Source organism: Mastigoproctus giganteus, chromosome 3, assembly GCF_048544385.1.
Source record: "Mastigoproctus giganteus isolate SK-2022 chromosome 3, ASM4854438v1, whole genome shotgun sequence".
NCBI classification, from domain to species: domain Eukaryota; kingdom Metazoa; phylum Arthropoda; class Arachnida; order Uropygi; family Thelyphonidae; genus Mastigoproctus; species Mastigoproctus giganteus.
The window spans coordinates 183,902,186-183,921,465 of NC_143577.1; the positions used below are offsets into that span (position 1 = coordinate 183,902,186).

Consider the following 19,280-nt stretch of genomic DNA (forward strand, 5'->3'; position numbering starts at 1 on the left):
TTGGTAGTGGTAAATAATGCAAGTTAGTAAGCATATACAGCATCAGCCAAGGGAAAAAAAAAATAAAATAATAAATCCCACATCATCTGTCCATCCTCTCTAATAATTTATCTAGTTCTTTCTTAAATTTATTCAAACTACCTACTTCCACAAGATCTGATGGAAGTATGTTCCAAAAATCAACTACCCACTGACTGAAGGCAAACGTCTGACATCTATCCTGCAAACATCCTTCCTCAATTTAAATTGATGCCTCTTCATGTCTGTTGTCTAAGCAAGGGGAAGGATGCCATTGGCATTTACCTTACTTAATCATTCAGAGCTTAAATACTTCAATCAGATCGCCTCGCAGGAGGTGCCTAGTCTTCAGTTGCTGCAATTTGCAGAAACTGAAGCCTTTTTGGTAAGACCACCATTTGTTCCCCTCGCTAATCTCACTGCCCTCCTCTGCACTCATTCCAACATATCCACATCTTTCCTAAAAGAGGCTTTGACACCCTGCTGGCAAATGGAACAAGTAGTAAATTGATTTCATCTGTGATGTATCATCATTCTAAGTAACACCAGCATCTGTTTTTTGTAGCATTCTAATGTCAACAGGTGCATTTAAATGAGATTCAGAATCAGCATCACTTTTGAACAGAACTGAAATAAAATTCTGATGACATATAAAGAGCTGATTCAATATCATCAGTATACTGTCCATCCATGTTCCTTTTCAGTCCTAATGTCTCAGGCTATGGATCCATTATAACAACCCCATCGGTATTGTGTAAAATATTTTTACTTACACACACGTTTTGTTTTTTGTTTTTCAAACAAAAGAATTCAGCAAACTAATCTTTAAAAAATTTTGCCATTTCTTTTTGTGGAAAATACTAAACTAGATAAAATAACTTCAACATAAGCAAAGAACATATAAAACTGTGAACCAAGTATATGGCTTTTATAGAGCTCTTTAAACGCTAAGCAAAATCCCAGCCATAGGGTGCAAATAGCCCATGGTTCGAACAGGGTGATGCTATTCATTTCATGTGCCTTTCCTTTTACAGCACTCAATAATTGACCACAACTGAACTGATGCACAGTTGCATTAAAGGCACAAAAACTGCAGTTTGTTTGTGATGACAAATCACAACCATCCAAGTGTCTTATTCATGTTTAGCTTCAATTTCTCTTCCATTTCCCTCTCAGATAATCACAAAATCATTTAGCTCCGTATCAGATTTTGATAAAATTCTGGCACCTCCCATCCTTAAATTCCTCATGTGTGAAAGTAGATGCAAAATTTCCCTTCAGTTTGTTTTAAGAATGAAATTTTATTAACTGCACATAAAAAACAAACATGTAGATGATCCAATGTTGTATTCAGCCATTAATACACTCCTGCTTATGTCCCATTCTATTTCTTTATTATATCAAGTTGAGTCTGCACGGGTAGCTCAGTGGTATCGTCACCATCCTCCCCTACCTGGTGGAAAGGACCCAGGTTTGAATCCCGTCCATGACGCAAGGAACTTTTATGGGCTTTTTTTTTTTTTTCACTCCGTTGCTGAGTTAGTCGATCTCGGGCATAGATAGCAAGGTTTCCTCCTCCAGAAACTGGAGTATTTCATTGAGCAAAACAGACAAATCGACCAGAGAACACACACAATTTACGGACAATACATATAGGTAGATGAAATAACTTTCCATGTAATAGTTTGGATTATATCAAGTTTGTCACTAAAGCTTTAATGTTGTTGTTCTTTCTTCTCTCTATGAGGTTTATTAACTTCCTTGCACCATGTGGCTATTGCTAATACTAACTTTAGGAGCCATAATAAGGGGTTTTTAATTTAAAATAAATGTAAAACAGCAGTATAATCTGTGATATTAGTACAGAATTCACTTTCAAAATGGCAAACTTAAACAAATACAGTAATCATGTGATTTGCCATTTTCTTTTTCGGCACTGCAGGACAGTTGCGCTGTATGTAAACATTCAATCTCAATGTGCCCTTAGCTTGAATGTTCCGTTATTTGGGGTGCCATTATTTTGACAGTCTATTGTAGACTATAGGCTTCTGTTTACCTGATAATTAATATGTAACTCATAAACATAGTTTTATTCGCTGCCATTAGAGTCATCACTTCATCTGACATCCCCATCAATACAATGTGTTGACTGCCACCTAATAGTTCTTTTATCTGCAATTCTTAAGAATTGCAGATAAAAGAACTACTCTTAATTCTTAAGAGTCACTGCTGATAATCAGATTAAGAGTATTGCTTTCTCTCACTGTCTCTCTAACGTGCTGATGTAGAAAACAGTCATCCAATAAACACATAAAAGTTATGGATTTCCAGAAAATTATAATCTATAGAAATCAAAGTCCAATGTCAAGAAATTGTGTTCTATTTACAATATACTGCATGAAGGGCATTACAAGCTTTATCCCTAAGTAGAAATGGTACAAGAAAAAACACAAGGCTGCATAGAGAAACATGTGAGGATATCTATATTCTGAACTAAGGCTATTTACATGAATTGATTTTGGGACAGTGGGACTATTATTAATATCTTCAGGGCTTCAGCAGTCAGCCCTGGCCACTAAATCTTTGGAGGAGCTTGAAGAACCATCTTCCGGTCTCTAGCCTCAGAAGAAGGCAGCTCCCAAAGCCTTAGTCCAGAAAAAATATCTTCACATGTTTTTCTATGCAGTTGTGTTTTTTCTTATATTATGGCTTCTGTTTTCTCAAACTTTGGCCCACACATGATACTAAAGTACTAATACATACATGGTATTACAGGTTCTAACACCTTTCACGTTCGGGATCACCATTAAAAAAAAAAAAAAATCTCTGGAATGGTTACGAAAGAATAGTTACATGGCCTTCCCCACTCTCCCAACTTAAGTCTAACATTTTTCTGTGGGGGACACAGAAAGAACTAAAAAAAAACTCATATTGGGAATAGGGTTGGCAACTTTGAAAGTGATTCATCCTGAGTCAATACGTAAATCCTGCCTATCTCAAGTGCATGCATCCGTAGGTGTAAATACAGATTTCTGCAGCTATAAGGAAAATTCATGGAAACCAGAGAAATGGCAATTTCCAAGTGTTATTTTATTTAATAGTGGTTTTCAAATTACAAGTCACTCTATTACAACACTAGTGCGACCATTGAAAGTTGCATACTGTTTGCATTCTTTTTTTAAAATGTGCCTACCTTAAAAATGGCTAATAAGAGAAAATCAAGTGCTGGAGATATTTCTAGTGAAAGTTCTAAGCGTGTTTTTCATGAAACTTCTAAAAACATAGAACCAAAATGACAATGGACACAAAAAATGACATAATTAAGTTTTCTAAAAATGGGAGTACACTTCAAGCAAGCATCAGCTGATCTTTGGATATCCTTTGTAAGTTGTCAGTAACAATCAAACTACAAGAGGTAAGAATTAAAGATTATGTTACGGACTCTGCTCCAAAATAAGCAACTACGATAACAGAAATGAACTGATTTACTGTTGATGTTAACAAAACTACTTGCCCTTTGGATTCAGGATCAAGCTTGAATAAATTATCTGGTTTCTGGGAACATAACCAAATTTGAAAACTTCTCTTATGGGAAAATATATTTTGACTTACGATGTTTCAACACTCCATTTTCAGAAATCAAATGTGTCATAAGTGCAAGGAAAAAAAACAAATTAATAAAGAAAAGTATTATATTATTAAATAAATAAAAGATTATGTACTTCTTAATTCATGATGCTTTAACTCAGCAAGGAACTATTTTTGTCTCATATTCACAAAAACTATATTACTGATCCTCTAACACACTCAAAAATTTTGCCATTTTGGCATGAGAGTTATGAATCACAGTGTACTCACAATAGCATGGTCAATAAACCACATATTCAAAACAAATGTGCACTGTCTAAGTATATTTGCTCTAACACGGCATACAAAAACAGAATGTTTTAGAAGATAACTAAAAATTATGATGATTACAGAACTAAAGATATTAAATTTTAATTTAATTTTGAAAATTAATTCTCATTTTCATTTTCTGTTTAATGGCAAACTTATTTGGAATTTCAATAAACAACTGAACTTATGTTGGCAGCTTTCCCCTTTACACTCTGTGTTACCAAAAAAAGTACCCAGACACTAATGAATAAGCATATATAACATAAATTTTTGATTACACAAAATTGTAGAGGGAAGTAGAATATCACAGAAGTACAAATGAAGCTGCAGAAGACAAATTTATCATTTACAAATGACAAACCAAGCAGAAATGAGCTCAGTAAATTTTAAAATGGAAAGCAGAGGCATATCATGGGGCAGGACCTGGCATATCACAAATTTTGAAGAATCTCAATATTCCAAGATGTGACTGGAAAATCACATGCAAGTGGAAGGAAGTTGGGCAAGCAAAGGTTGAACATTATCCAGGGTGACCAAATATTTTTAGAATAAAAATATTTCCATACCGAAGGTTTCCATACCCAAGAGGTATGGAAACATATATGAGAAATTGCCACTTTTCAAATAATGGTATATAAGGTAAGGTAAGTAAGTAAGGATTCGAGGAATGACATGCCACTCACAAACTGTTCTTCATAAAATTTAATGCACAGTGATAACTAAACTGGCATCACGTGCTTGGAGAAACTGGGTTTCAGAGAAGCAAAAAGTATTCTCGACAGAAACGAATTGTGTGATATATGCTGTTTCATCAGATGAAAAAAATTTGTGTAGTGCTAACCCAGAACATATTTTGAAAAGGGCTGAACTATTCCAACTGTGAAGCACACAGCAGAGGTAGTCAAATAGCTTGTGCCTGTTTTTCATGGAATGATGTTGGACTGATAATTTTTGTAAATGTTTATTCTGCAAAAGGAGTAACAATATAATATCCTTATAATCCAACACAGATGAAATTTTATGGTGCATGATCTTGCAATTTTCCACAGGGCAACACTGGAAAATTGCAAGGTCATGCACCATAAAACACAGGGCAACATTATGTCACAAAGTTTAATTTATGATAGCTCGGTTTTGGGGAAGAATTATGTGATGCTGATGGAACAGAACAATCCGAGTACAACAATCACCATAGGATGAAATGTAAATATATGTAATGACTCACCCATGAAAAGCAATATTACTTGCTCAATTAAAAACTGTTCTCAAGGAATGTAAAATTATTTGCCAAACGTCATAAAATGGTGAACAGTATTACACAAAGGCTACCTGTCATATTGCAAGTCAAATGCGATCCTACACTTCATTAAAATTCCAAGCTGTAACCATTATTCTCCTTTTTCTTAGTGTCCCAATACTCCTCAAAGATGACAATGTATGGAGATATATACATGTTTTAAAACTGAAGGAAATATAACTTCAAGGCAATATAACTTGAAAACTTACAAATTTTCATATTCTTTTCCAGAAATGATGTATCCTGGGCATGGTAAAATTTATATACAGATTGTCCTAAAAGTTCTTCACTACTGTATCCAAGAAATTTTCCAATTCTAGATGGAGAATAGAAAAGGAAAATTACATAATTACAAATTAAAAGTACAGTAAACCCTCATTAAACCAGACTAATGGGAGCTGAGAGGTGTCCGTTTTAATGAAAGTCTGGATTATATGAAATACGCTTTGTAATGTGGGTAAAGAAAGCTTATTTAAACAACATAATGTACGTGGATAACAGTAAAAACATGATTATTTTACATTAAAAATATGTATGTACATAGTCAAAAATATGTAGTAAATATATGTATGTATGTACATACTGTATTTACATTAAAAATACATAATTTCCATAATCACTTAGAACAAGATTGCACTGGTTCATCTTCACTTACATCACTTGCCACATATCACTGGTTTGAAAAAAATTACTTATTTTTTTGTGATTGTTTGCAGTTTATTTCCTTTACTACCAATTCACTTGGTGTCTTAAGTGTTCATAATAGGCAGATACATTTTAATTTGTTGATTGTTCAATGTACTGAATTATGAAGTTCAAGTGGTCTTTCACTTTGCTTACCTTAATTTTTGGCTGAGAGTTGTTGCTCACTTCATCTTCTTCCTCATCTGAACTTTCTGCTGCTCCCATTACACTATCTGCAATCTCCTCTTCGGTCATGATGTGGTAGCCAGGATCATCTTCTTCCATCCATGACTATCTCCTCTAAGGACAAAGCTTTTTCCCCTCCTCATTGTAGTCTCATGAAAGTCTTCTGTCTCACAACCATCTGTTTCTAGATTAGCCTCTTCATCTAAGAGAAGTTTTTTTCATGAATTCGCCAAAGTTTTTGAATTAATTTCTTTTGCAGCATCAGCAAAGTTGTAAATCATAGATCTTACGTTGTACAACTTTAAATTTTTCAATGTCTGTTGTCCTCTTCTGTCTTCTTCACCAATTAGTGCCTCCTCCACTTCTAGGACTTCACTCAAAAACTTATTTCTGTAGAGCCACTTTGCCGTGTAGATCACCCCTTGGTCCATAGGCTGGAAAACAGATATCGCATTTGGTGGCAGGAACATGCACTTAATCTTCTTATCTCGACTGACAAGTTTGTCAAATCAGGGTGGGTTGGTGCATTATCTAGCAAAACCAAGGCCTTTACTTCGTCTTCTGGGATTTTCAAATGTTCGATTTGATGTCTTCTGATTTCTGGCACAGCTTTCTTGTGGAACCAATCCATTGTTATTTCTGTGGTAAGCTATGCATTGTGGGAATTGTAGTAGTGTACCGGTAGGTCGTCCATTACTACAATGTTTTTTTATGGAAAGTGGTTTTTTGCTTTTTCCAACGATGAAAGTTTTTAACATATGGCTTCCATTGGCATTTGCAATGCTGAAACATGTTCCTTGCTTATTTTTCTTCCAGGCGTGGTTGTCTCAGTCTTTGACGCTTATGTGTTTTCAGGCAGAGCTCTCCAAAACATTCTCGTCTCAAAGTTGTACACCTGGTTCAATTGATAACCCTCCTTTTGAATAAAATCATTCAGTTGTTTCCTGAAATGCTCAACAGCTTCAAAATCAGCACTAAGAATTTCCCCACACATTTTCGTGTTTGACATGTTATGCTGTCTTCTAAATCTAAAAAACCAACCTGAGCTTGCTTTAAATTGTTCAATTTCTAACTGTTTAGCCAGTCTCTCCGCCGCTGCTTGAATTTCTATTTCTCACACAGCCAAACCAGACAAACGAAGTTGGGAAAACCACTTGTACACAGAATCATCTAGTAGGCATCCGCATTCATTTAACTTTACTTTTTTCTTTCTTCACGTTAAATTTGAGAACAAAATTATGAATGTCACTTTTTTTTTTTTTTTTTTTTTATGTTCGACACTTTGTTTTGCGATGCCATACTCAAGACAGATGCTGGACACTGAAGCTCCTTTTTCAAGTTTTTCTATCACCGATAGTTTATCGCGAAGAGAAAGCATTTTATGCTTGCACTTCTGTCCTACACTAGGCTTACTTAAAGACATTGTTTAACTGCACAGCAAAAATGACAAAAGATAGAAGTGCGTAACTGCGGAGCAAATGACAAACAACTGTCTGAACCGCAGCCAGGAACCAGGTTGTTTGTGCAGTGTGAGTCATCATGGCCTAATGACCTCGGACACAATACATATGACCTTTGAGCCCAATCATCATTTGATTTTTATTTAAATTTTTTTAGAGCTGTCCAGATTAAGCGATGTACAGATTATCAGGGTTTGGTTTAATGAGGGTTTACTGTAGTTTCAAATTAAATTTCAAAAAGAACAAGTCATTGAAGCTCTCTACAGAAAAACAGATTTTCATGTGAAAGAAAGAGTAATAATTTAAACTGCAATAAACATTTTTTACAGCATTATAACCAATTTGTGTAAACAGTTTTAATTTGCAATTTAAAATTTATTATTTGAAAATTTTAAAATTCTGCACAGACATGCAAATGGATAGAACAATTTCTTATAACTTTCTAAAATCAAAACTTACCACTTTTAGATTTATGATTTCAAAATATTTTATAAAAAAAAAAAGAAAAACAGTAATTGTAAGGTTTATTTGAAAAATATGGTGCAAATGCCTAATGTCTACTGCCTTCTCTGTTTCTGTCATCAAAGGCTGTGCCTGATTGGTGGTACAACTTATCTTTTTTTTTCTCCTTTCCCCTCTTTCTCTCTTGATTATCATATGTATTTTTTTATTTATTTATTTATTTATTTTTTTGTTATTCTATATTCTAAGCCCTCTTTGACATCCTGTTTCAAGCTTCTAAGCTTGATTCCTCTTGATGCTTACAGACATGTTCACAAATTCTGAGAATTGTACTCTAGATGTCATTGTTAATGGAATAGAAGTAGATCCTTTCAGGTTCCTTACATTTGTCAAGTTTGTTCTTTTCATATAACTTTTATTATATAAAAATCTTGTGCAGTCTGAGCAGATGTTTCTTTTAAATCAATGTTTGTAACATTAATAATAATGCTGAATTCTTTGATTGAGATACTTTTCACTTTTCATTACCATTTTGCCATCTTAACCAACTCTTCTGTTAACTTCTGATACTGATTTGGTTGTTCTTATTTTATTTAAGGGGCTTTTTTTTTTTTTTTTTACTGTTTCATGTAATGTTAAAAAGGGCAGAGGTGTATATCTACGTTATGAAGAACTTTGGTATGGGCTGTTCTTGTGTTGGGGCAGTTACAGTTATATTTCATATGATTACATTTATCGGTGCTATTCTCTTCCTCTTGTCTGATTTATTAGCTTTGGATGAATTGTTTTCATGGGAAATTTCATTTGCTATTAAAATAAAATTTTACTTTAGGTGATTTTAAATTTAAATTTTTCCTTAAATGTATAAAGCATATAGTCCTTTATTGATTGACATTTTAGGTAGTATCAAAATTTTCTTTCTCAAATCATTCTAACGTTCATTTTGATGGGGTTACAGTTCATTTCGATTGTTAGGTTCAATAATGTTTCTGTTCACTTTCGATCTGATCACTTACCTTTAGGGACATCTGTTATGCTGTTTGCACCAGAGATGCATGCATTGATTAATATTCAAGTTGAACATGTTCTTATTGTTTCTCCTAAGTTTTTATATAGAGATTGAACCAAAATCATCACATTAAAAGTTGGAGCTTTTGTTTCTTTTAAGAATAAGAAAAAGGCTTATTGTGCATATGGAGATCACTAACTGAATTTGCATAATTGAGTTGTTCTAATGCTAGAAATGATTTTTACTGTTAAAATTCATGCTATTCATGATTTTATTGCAGCTATAACCAGAGAAGGTAAAAAGAGGTATATTCTATAATTCGATTCTGGGACACAATTATGTCCCTTAAAGCTGGAAATCCTTTAAAATGATTTTAGTTCCTGAGAACTTTTGTCTTATTTCTTGGAACACATTTTCACTGATTCACTAATTTTTTTTAGTCCTTTCAGTTCATTACAGCATCTCTGGTCAATCGACAATTACTTATCTGAAACAACTTTTTGTACCACTCTTGGAAAAATAAATGGAATCTGCATTGCTCCTTGATTTTACATCAATTTTTGATTCTGTTCATAACAGTCCTTTGCTTAAGTTATTATAAATGTTTATATTCCTGATCCCTTTTGAATTACTTCGATTTCTTTTAGCAGAGGAATACTTATGTTTGCCTTTAATTCTCAGACTATTTTTTGTTCCTCTCCTATTCAACTTCCTCAAAAAGGCTCACTTTCTGTACTTTTTTTTTTTCCTGCTGTTTTTTTTGCTCTTTTTATTTTTGAAGTTTCAAATTTATGTAGTTAATTGCTTTATTCACTCTTAATCCATCTTTTACTGCACTTAATCCATCTTTTACACTGCACTTTTACACTTAATCCATCTTTTAAACATTGAAACCCAAGATTTTGCAATCTTGGGTTTCAATGTTTCTTCTGTTGAGCTCATTTTAGATGTTTTCATTTGCTTACTATACATATTGCTTACTTCATTCTTAAATTGAATCCCCTTAAGTCTAATTATATAGTCCTCTCTCTGGCTTCTATTAATACATGTATGGAAGTGGCCATTGACTCTTGTTTTATCCTCAATGTCTCAGGTTAAATTTCTGGGTATCATTTTCAATAGCTAATTATCATTTAAGCAACATGTCATCATGTAGGGTTACTATCTTCTAAGTTTTTTTTTATCATTCAAGAGTAACAGGGTCTCATTGGTTGATTATTAATAAGTGCTTGATAATAATAAACTAATGTCACTTGATTATTATCAAGTGCTTTACTAATTTCATCTATAAATTCACGAGGCCTACGACATAGCAATAAGGTTGCAGATTTCTGATCTGTAACCTAATTGCTATCCTGAGCGACTATCAACACAGTTAGCTGCTGAAGTTTAGACTTATACGATATTATTTAAAAAGTTAGAAACCCCAGGGGCTCACAACTAGTGAGATGGGCTTGTCACACCCAGGGCCCTGAGCTGGATATCATCATTCTTTTCCTTCTTGGTGATTCCCTTCCTGTCTCTCTCTCTCTCTCTCTCTCTCTCTCTCTCTCTCTCTCAGGGTAACTCAGAAATTTTTTTTTGGCTGGTGTAGCAACAGCCTCAGACTTCTTTGCACCATATGGCTAATAATAATAATAAGTTTAATTTACATTTTAACTTAAAGTCATGAGGGCATAATGATCCTAAACTTTCACTTGTTACAAAAGCTTTATGTAATATAAACCAATTAATTATAAATTAATTTAAATTCATTAATAAAATAATATTAATTATAAATTAGTTATGATGATTTTTGGAGAAAAAATTTATAAATAAAACTGTTTTACAATCGCAGCAGTGTTTATATATTATTCTACGTATAATACTCCAAAGTACAATTTTTATACATCTGTTTTGAAACCATCATCTTTCAATTTAAATTTATGTCTCCTTCTATCTGAGAAAGAGTAGAGAGTGTTATCTTAGAAAGAGTAAAGATGCTATCAGCATTTAGTTTATTTAACCCACTTAAAGCTTTATAAACTTCAGTGAGATCATCATACTGATACCCAATTTCCAGATGCTTTAATTTACAAAATATCATTTTTTTTTTTTTTTTTTTTTGTTCAAAGTTTTTTTGTTTCCCCCAAATAATCTTGTTATTCTTCTGACTTTTCCAACAGAAATATGTCCTTCCTAAAGTGAAATTTACAATCTCTATGTAGTATTACTGATGCAGCCTAACCATTGCTTTATACCTGGGGTACAGCTGACAACTTTTGACTTTCAAAGAACCTGGAGATAAGGCAGGAGGAAAACAGGAGCTTTCTTAGCCAAAAAAAGGTGTTTTTTTTTTGCAAAAAAGCAGGAGTTCACAAAGAACAGGAGAAAAACAAGGAATATTTGGAAAAATTTCACGTTTCCTTTGTAAAGTCTACTCTCTCTTTTATATTAATTTTACACATTTTATATTAAAATACAGCCACTGTACAGTAGGGTTTTACACACCAACTTAACTAGGATTTTTGTCCATTGATTTTTCTTTGGATTTTCTGTTAGACACCAACTGATTATGACTGCTTCAAAAAAGGTACTGTGTGAGATTTTGTACCTCTTCAGAAATGCTGAGTCAAAGTTTTGTTTATAAAAATGGCACTGCTGTTAGCATTAGTAGAGGCATATGATGCAAGAAAGCAAGCAATATGCAGCATCAGCAAAAAAAAAAAAAAAAACTCCTCACATTTCACCACTCCATTCATTCCAAATGCCTGTCCAACTCAGCCTTAAATTTATTTAGGCTATCAACTTTCACAACAAAAGATGGAAGTCTGTTCGACCAATCAATTACCCGTTGGCTAAAGGCAAATTTCTGCACATCTATTCTACAACTGTCTTTCTTCAATTTGAATCTGCGACCCCTCAGGTAACAGATTCAAATTGAGCAAGAGAAAGAAGCCCATCAGCATTCAGCTTGCTCAACCCATTCAAGGTCTTATACACTTCAATCAGAACACCTCGCAGGTACCTACTCCCCAGGTGCTGCAATTTGCAGAACTTAAGCTTTTCTTGGTGAGAGCACCCCTTTGTTCCCCTCACCAATCTTGTTGCCATTCTTTGTACTCATTCTAGCAACTCTACATCCTGCCTAAAATGAGGCCTCCAGACCTGTACGCAGTGCTCTAGGTAAGGCCTGACCATTGCCTTCTTTAACGGAATAATCACCTCCCTGTCCCTGCTAGCAAAATTCCTATATATCATTGATAAGATTCCATGACTTGCCCTGGCAGCCCATCTGCACTGCTCAGCAAACTTCATATTTGACTGCACAATTACTCCCAGGTCTTTTTCACTTTCAACTTCCCTGACTGTAGTACCACATAGCTGGTATGTTTCTCTTCGGTTATTGCTACCCATATGCAGTATTTTGCATTTGTCAACGTTAAACTTCAGTTTCCACTTCTCAGCCCATTTGCCCAACTTATCTAGATCCAGGTGGAGTAGCATACTGTCTTTACTGTCGTTAACAACCCTACCAACTTTTGTATCATCTGCAAACTTGGACATTAAACCTGATATACCTTCATCAATATCACTGATAAATATACAAAACAACAATGGGCCCACACCGAACCCTGAGGAACTCCACTAATAACATTTATCCACGAAGAGCAGTGTCCACTGATTACCACTCTCTGTAGTCTCCCACTCAACCATCCCTTTATCCATTGTAACAACTTACCCTTAATGCCATACCTCTCCAATTTGTACAGCAGTCTTTCATCTGCACAAAAGCTTTCCTGAAATCCAAGTATATATGATATCAAAATTATTTTTGGCATTCAGTTCCTTTGTGACCACATCATAGTATACAATCAAATTGGACAGAAAAGACCTCCCATTAAGAAATCCATGCTGTGTTTTAACTATTTCTGCAGTCTTGTCTAGATGATCCTGCAATGCTTCTTTAACCAGCAATTTGATTATTTTTCCCAAAACACAAGTTAAACTAACTAACAGGTCTATAGTTACTTGTGTCACCTTTTGAACCCCCTTTGTGAATTGGTGATACATTTGCACACCTCCAGTCCATGGGGAACTCCCCCCAATCCAAGGAAACTCTCATAATTATGGCTAAGGGTTTGCTTGCTTCCTTTGCTGCCTCCTTTAATATAACTGGATAGATCCCATCAACCCAAGGTGCCTTTTTTATGTTTAACTTCAACAATTTCTCCTCCACTTTGCTCTCAGTTATTACAAAATCACTTAGCTCTGGCACTCCCCTCATTGAATAACTCCTCATGTGTGAGTGTAGGTGCAAAATACTCATTCAGTTTATGAGCTACCTTAGCATGATCATCAATAGTCAACCCATCTATGTAGGTGGTCCAATCTGATTCATCCCTTTCCGTCTAGAGTTTACGTAAGTAAAGAACTCTTTGCTGTTTTTCTTTGCATCCTTTGCCAAAGATTTCTCGTAATCTGCCTTTGCTTGTCTAACCTCCTTTGTGACTTGGTTACAGACTAGTTTATATCTGCCATAGACTTCTGTGTCACCTGATACTTTACACGCAGCCCATACATTTTTCTTCTCTGCCCCAAGCCTCATTAGTTATCTGACATCCATTTAGGCCTAAACCTTGAACAGTATTTCTTAGTTGGAATGAAAAGCCTAGTAGCCTCCAAAATTAAGTCCCCGAAGGCTTCCATTTAGAATTCAACATTGGTAACATCATCAGTCGATCCCACTGTACAGAATTTAAAAACTGTGTGAGACCTCTGTAGTCACCTTTACGAAAGCAAAAGCCCTTCCCTTTAGCCTTGATGGTAGTTACATATTTAAGTAATTCCCAAATCAGTACATTGTGATCACTGTCACCCAGTGGTTCCATTATCTGCTCTGCAAATTCTTAATGCATAAATAATCACTGCTGATAATCAGATCAAGAGTATTACTTCCTCTTGGTGCCTCTCAAACATATTGCTGTAGAAAACATGTCATCCAATAAACCACAAAAGTCTTGCTAGTGTGCGAGTGACCAATCCACAAGTTCCAGTCAATATCTGGAAAGTTAAAATCCCCCATTATAAGACATTCTGATTTACTGGCCCACTATTTCTCTGCACAATTGCTCATTATACTCATCAGATTCATTAGGCCTATAACACACACCTACTGTCATTTTTCCTTTCCCAGTGCTTATGTCACACCAAATCACGCTGCTGCTTGACTACCAAGAACATTTCCAAAGCGTCACCAGAAACAGAGGATCTGAACTCAGCGTTTGCTTTTCTCGCCTGACTGAACATCCTCTCACAATCTACAATGCAGCATAGAATCATTAAAATGTCAAACTTGGGATACTCTGTTATATTTCAAGCTTCCTTGGGCAATTGTCACTTCCTCTACCTAGGACCACTGTACATTTTTTTATTCTTATATAATGGTGTTTGATAATGACAGAACTAAATGTTGCAAAATATCCATTGTTTCACCTATTTCTTTATCTTTAACGACACCAAGAAGTATTGGAAACTTTGTCCATAAAAATTTGAAATTTGAGAAATAACACACTGCCAACTGATTAAATTTGTGCTACTTCAGCATTTATAAAAACACAATTTTTCAGTGGGAATTTGTGCACCATTTAGTCGCATGCAGCAATAAAGTACTTTGTCACTGAAAATCTTCTCTTGTTTTAAACTCCCCACTTCCTTGGAGGTAGAAATGCTTTTGACTGAGTCAGCATCCTTTTGGTTTATAAATTAAATTTCACTACAAAATACACATTTCATCTATGGTAATCAACTTCCAAAATGAAAGTTAAAGATTTAAAAACTGTTAGTATAATAAATTCCAGATAAAATTCTATAACAGGGGCCAGCAACCTTTTTGAGTAAAGAACAATTTTTGATCTAATTAAAAAAAAAAAAAAAAAATATCTGAAGATTAGAAAAATTTTTAAGAAAGGAAAGTGCACCTTCCATGGTTGCCTAATTAAATTAAATTAAGAGAAAGAAAAAAGGGGAAATATATATATTTCCCTTTTTTTTCTTTCTCTTAATTTAATTTAATTAGGCAACCATGGAAGGTGCACTTTCCTTTCTTAAAAATTTTTCTACAGCCCATAACTTAATTTTAAAACCCATAATCCCTGTAAAGTATTAGAATCCTATAACCACTATGTATGTGATAAAACCCTCCACCAGCTAAGCGGATTACTATGAGGTGAGTGCTGAAAATTAAGCTAAGCTATACATACGATCTAATCTGACAATTATTAATTTTTTTGATATATATCACATAGGCTATCTATATCTGCAATATAGGCTATCTATATCTGCAATATAGGCTATCTATATTTCAGCTGAAGCACCAAATATTACAAATTGGCCATTTCGCACAGCATTGATTAAAAAGTACTACATGGAATGAATATTATATTGGGAGGTGAAGTGAAAACAATTACTTTTATATATTATTAGTTATTTAATTAATAATTAGAACAAGGATTTTTTGTTCTAATTAGTAATTAAGTAGAACAAGAAAATTAGTTATTTAACTTTTCACTTCTATTATATTACTGAAAAATAAAAAAATTAACGTGTGAAATGTAATGTACTGCATATGTCAACTAGTTTTTATTATGAAAGGTCACCACAGGAGGAGTATATCTTGAATTACTTTGATTACTATTATCTGTAGCAATTGAAAACAGCCCATATTTTCAGAGCAATCACTATCTCTTCTTTCCCTATCCATGCATCATTAACAATGTCTGTTGTTTTTGTTCTTTCACAACTGTATTATTTCAGTTGTTGAGAAATGTTTCCTGATAGGAAACATATTTCTGAACAATATTGAACATCACTGTCAATATAAAATGCAACATCTATTTTTTTGCATTTCTTTCTATGCAATGCATGCTGTCTTTATACTTATTTTTTTTTTTTTTTGCAAATTAGCATTAGAAGAGGCATACAATGCAAGAAAGCAAGCCTATGCAGCATCAGCCAAAAAAAAAAAAGAAAAAAAAAAACCCCTCCCATTTCATCCCTCCATACATTCCAAATGCCAGTCCAGCTCAGTCTTAAATTTATTTAAGCTATTAGCTTCCACAACAAAAGATAGAAGCCTTTTCCACCAATCAACTACCCACTAGCTAAAGGCAAATTTCCACATTTTTCTACAACTATCTTTCCTGAAATGTCTGATTACATCATGTTTCCCACCTTGAAAATGCTTCTACAAACAGCACACAAAGAAAACTTACCATTTTCAAAAATTTACAATATGTGGAATATCTGTGTATACGTCTCTACAAATGTCAGTTTATTTTTGGCATATTACTGAAAGACATTATTAACACTTTCACTGCTGGCTTTTCAAGTGACCATTTTAACCTGGGATTGAAAAAACCCATGAGACTAAGTCATTGGAAAGGGTAGAGATATTTTTGAGCTTTCTTCTCACTATGACTGAATTAATCAGCCTCCATTGAGTTGCTTGGCAAAAATATCTGGTTTTTCTTCTGTCAAACTGGGAGAAAAAGTCCTGTTTGTTTGTTATTTGGTTTTTCGGAGCATTAGCAACTAAGGCCATATTGCTCCAAGGATATGTGGCGGTCATTCCCTGACCTTTTCGCATCCTCCGTATTCGGTGGTCACGGGCTCGAACCCCAGTCTAATCAAGAAGTGTGTACTATGCACTGCTGCTCCTGCCCACCTGGCTACGGAGGCACCAGAAAAAGTCCTAAACGTAAGTTAGTTCACCCCTCCCCCCAAGTGTATTAAAAACTAGATAACACATATTGGTGAAGGAAGCAGTGAACCTGTTAATTAGTTTTGTACCACACAGGTACAATGAAATTATCATAAGACAGAAAACAATGAAAATGATTGCACACTACAGAGAATATATTTATTTTGCAATGCAAACCAACATGCCTGACAGCCAATCACTTAGCAAAATAAGTAGAAATTCACAGAAATTTTAAAAATTCCAAATTTTACTGTATTTTACTTTTTCAAAAATGGAGGAAAAACTGAGGTTTTGTAAAAGGACTGAGAAACTCTTTGTGACCAACTATAATATGATAGTAGGTTAGAGAAGGGGTCAAATTCAGTAGAAAAAGATGGGTTCTCTGTCATAAATCCAGAGAGTTGACAGCTACGTTGGGGTTATCAATTGTAGACCATGGTCCAGATCTGGACCATTATCAAGTTTTCACAGATTGTGAGTGACACGAACCCAATTCAATAATGTATACACAAAGTATATATTTAACTTTTGAATTTTTGTTCACTTAATTTGACGTGACCATAATCAGTTACAATTTTGTCCGATGCGTGCTACAAAGAAAACTAAAAGGTGACCCCCTGCTTTATACAGAGATAATTGCCACTTTGTTTTCCCTGATGGCTAAGTTCTTGTATATCAGTAATGACAGAACCTGATAAGCTGTTCTAGTAGTTTTTCTGCAGAGCCTATACAATTATCATGTTGGCCTATACAATTATCCCTAAATTTTTTTTGTTATCAAGTATCTCGAGTTTGGTATTACCTAAATGCTGTACAGTGTTCAACAAAGTCAAATCATACCATCCATTTTCAAATTTCCGTCTAGTTTATCTTGCTTCTTGAAGTAGCAAATCTTAATTAATATCCCATCCTTTACAACACCAGCAAACACATCGACCAGTGCAATGCCACCACTTTGCTTATTGGAGGCTTGAAGTGGTGAAACCCACGTTCAGTCTCTAGAGCAAAGTTTCCGGCATTTCCCCCATACTTCTCTTTCAACCCATGCACAGTACTAAGTACTATAGGTTTTGATACTTTTCGTGTTTGGGGTTTCCATAAAAAAAAAAAAAAAAAGTTTAGATCTATTTAGGTGTAACTTAAATCAATTTTATCACTTTCTGGATCTGAATTCCAATGAATTTCCTCGATTTTGTATAAATACATAGAATATTCAAGTGCATATTGGAAAAATTGAGATAATTACTACATTAAAAGACACACTGTTTTAAACAACCTTCAAAATATAAAATGTAGCACTATGTATATAATCACCAAACCCACATGTGAAAAACAGATCTACATATGTATTCATGAAAAGGTTGATGACAAAAAAGCAAATGGCAGGAAAAATTAAGTTAAGTAGAGGTTTAATAACAAAAATAATATTAAGGTAGGAATTTAATAACTATTGAGAGTAACAGTGCTAACTACAAACAATAATAAAAAAATGGGCAATTATGAAGAATAACAGCAGAATTTGTATTGAACTTATTCTATAATTCAGAATGGCTATATTAAAATTAGGTATCAAATTATAAATTAATAAGTATTGATCTGATATGCAGCAGATTCTATCAGTGATTGGAATTAATAATTAACTCTAAGGAATAAAAACCCAGTAGTGTTAATTCAATAAATGATATTAGATTTATTAAATCAGAAATTAAAAAAATCTAAAGTTGCCTTACCTCTCATCAACATCAGTGAACTTCATATCCAGGCTATGTCTACTTAAGAAAGTACGTTTGTCCAATGGTACCTCAATGTTAGATGGGTGTGGAATTGGTTCTCCAACAGTAATTAAACAACAATTAGAATTTGCTTCAGGTTGGCATACTGTTTTTTCGGAATTTGTGGATGATCCGTCAACTACATGGCCTGTATAATGTATTACCTGTCAAATTATTTAAATGACATTTGAAATAATTTACTAATTGATATAAAAAAATATTTACAAATTTTATTAATTAAAATCTTATCATCAGCTTCAATTAAGCTTTGAATGAACATTTTCTTCATGGACATTATCCATGAAAATTGGTATTAATTACACTATTTACACCACAATAAAATAATTTATAGTTCAGCAATATGTTACAGCAACTTTATCCGAACCTTAATCACTTTGCAAACTGGATTAAAGTCCAGTAAACACAAATAGAATTCCACAGACCTGTGATGTGTAAGAATAATTTTTAACTCCATGACCAATTTCTCAACAACTTTTTAACCAGTAAAAATTACTCAAACCTGTGCCCCGTTTATCATCTAACTATGTTACTGAAGGAGCCATTCCAAGGGTTAAATATATATCTATGTTCTCTATTGTTTTCTATTAAGAGTTTTTTTAAATTTCCTAATAAAAAATGCTTCCTTTATTTAACTTTTAGTAAACTCCCTCTTCCTCAGAACTTTGAAGCCACCTTTATACATGAATTTGTAATCTGCATATTTCACATATTCTGATTTTTGGTATTGTCTTTC

General features: G+C 33.9%; 1 protein-coding gene across 2 annotated transcripts in view; it reads right to left on the bottom strand.

Moving 5' to 3' along the window:
• LOC150088456 (hypoxia-inducible factor 1-alpha-like) overlaps positions 1 to 19,280 on the bottom strand; it is a 433,924-nt gene that overhangs the window by 273,780 nt on the left and 140,864 nt on the right. For both annotated transcript variants that reach the window (XM_090369521.1, XM_090369520.1), the window contains exons 5-6: positions 18,485 to 18,690; positions 5,422 to 5,528 (exon numbers count right to left, since the gene is read on the bottom strand). In XM_090369521.1, coding sequence (XP_090225647.1) covers positions 5,422 to 5,528; positions 18,485 to 18,690 — 313 coding nt within the window. The remainder of the gene's footprint in view (positions 1 to 5,421; positions 5,529 to 18,484; positions 18,691 to 19,280) is intronic.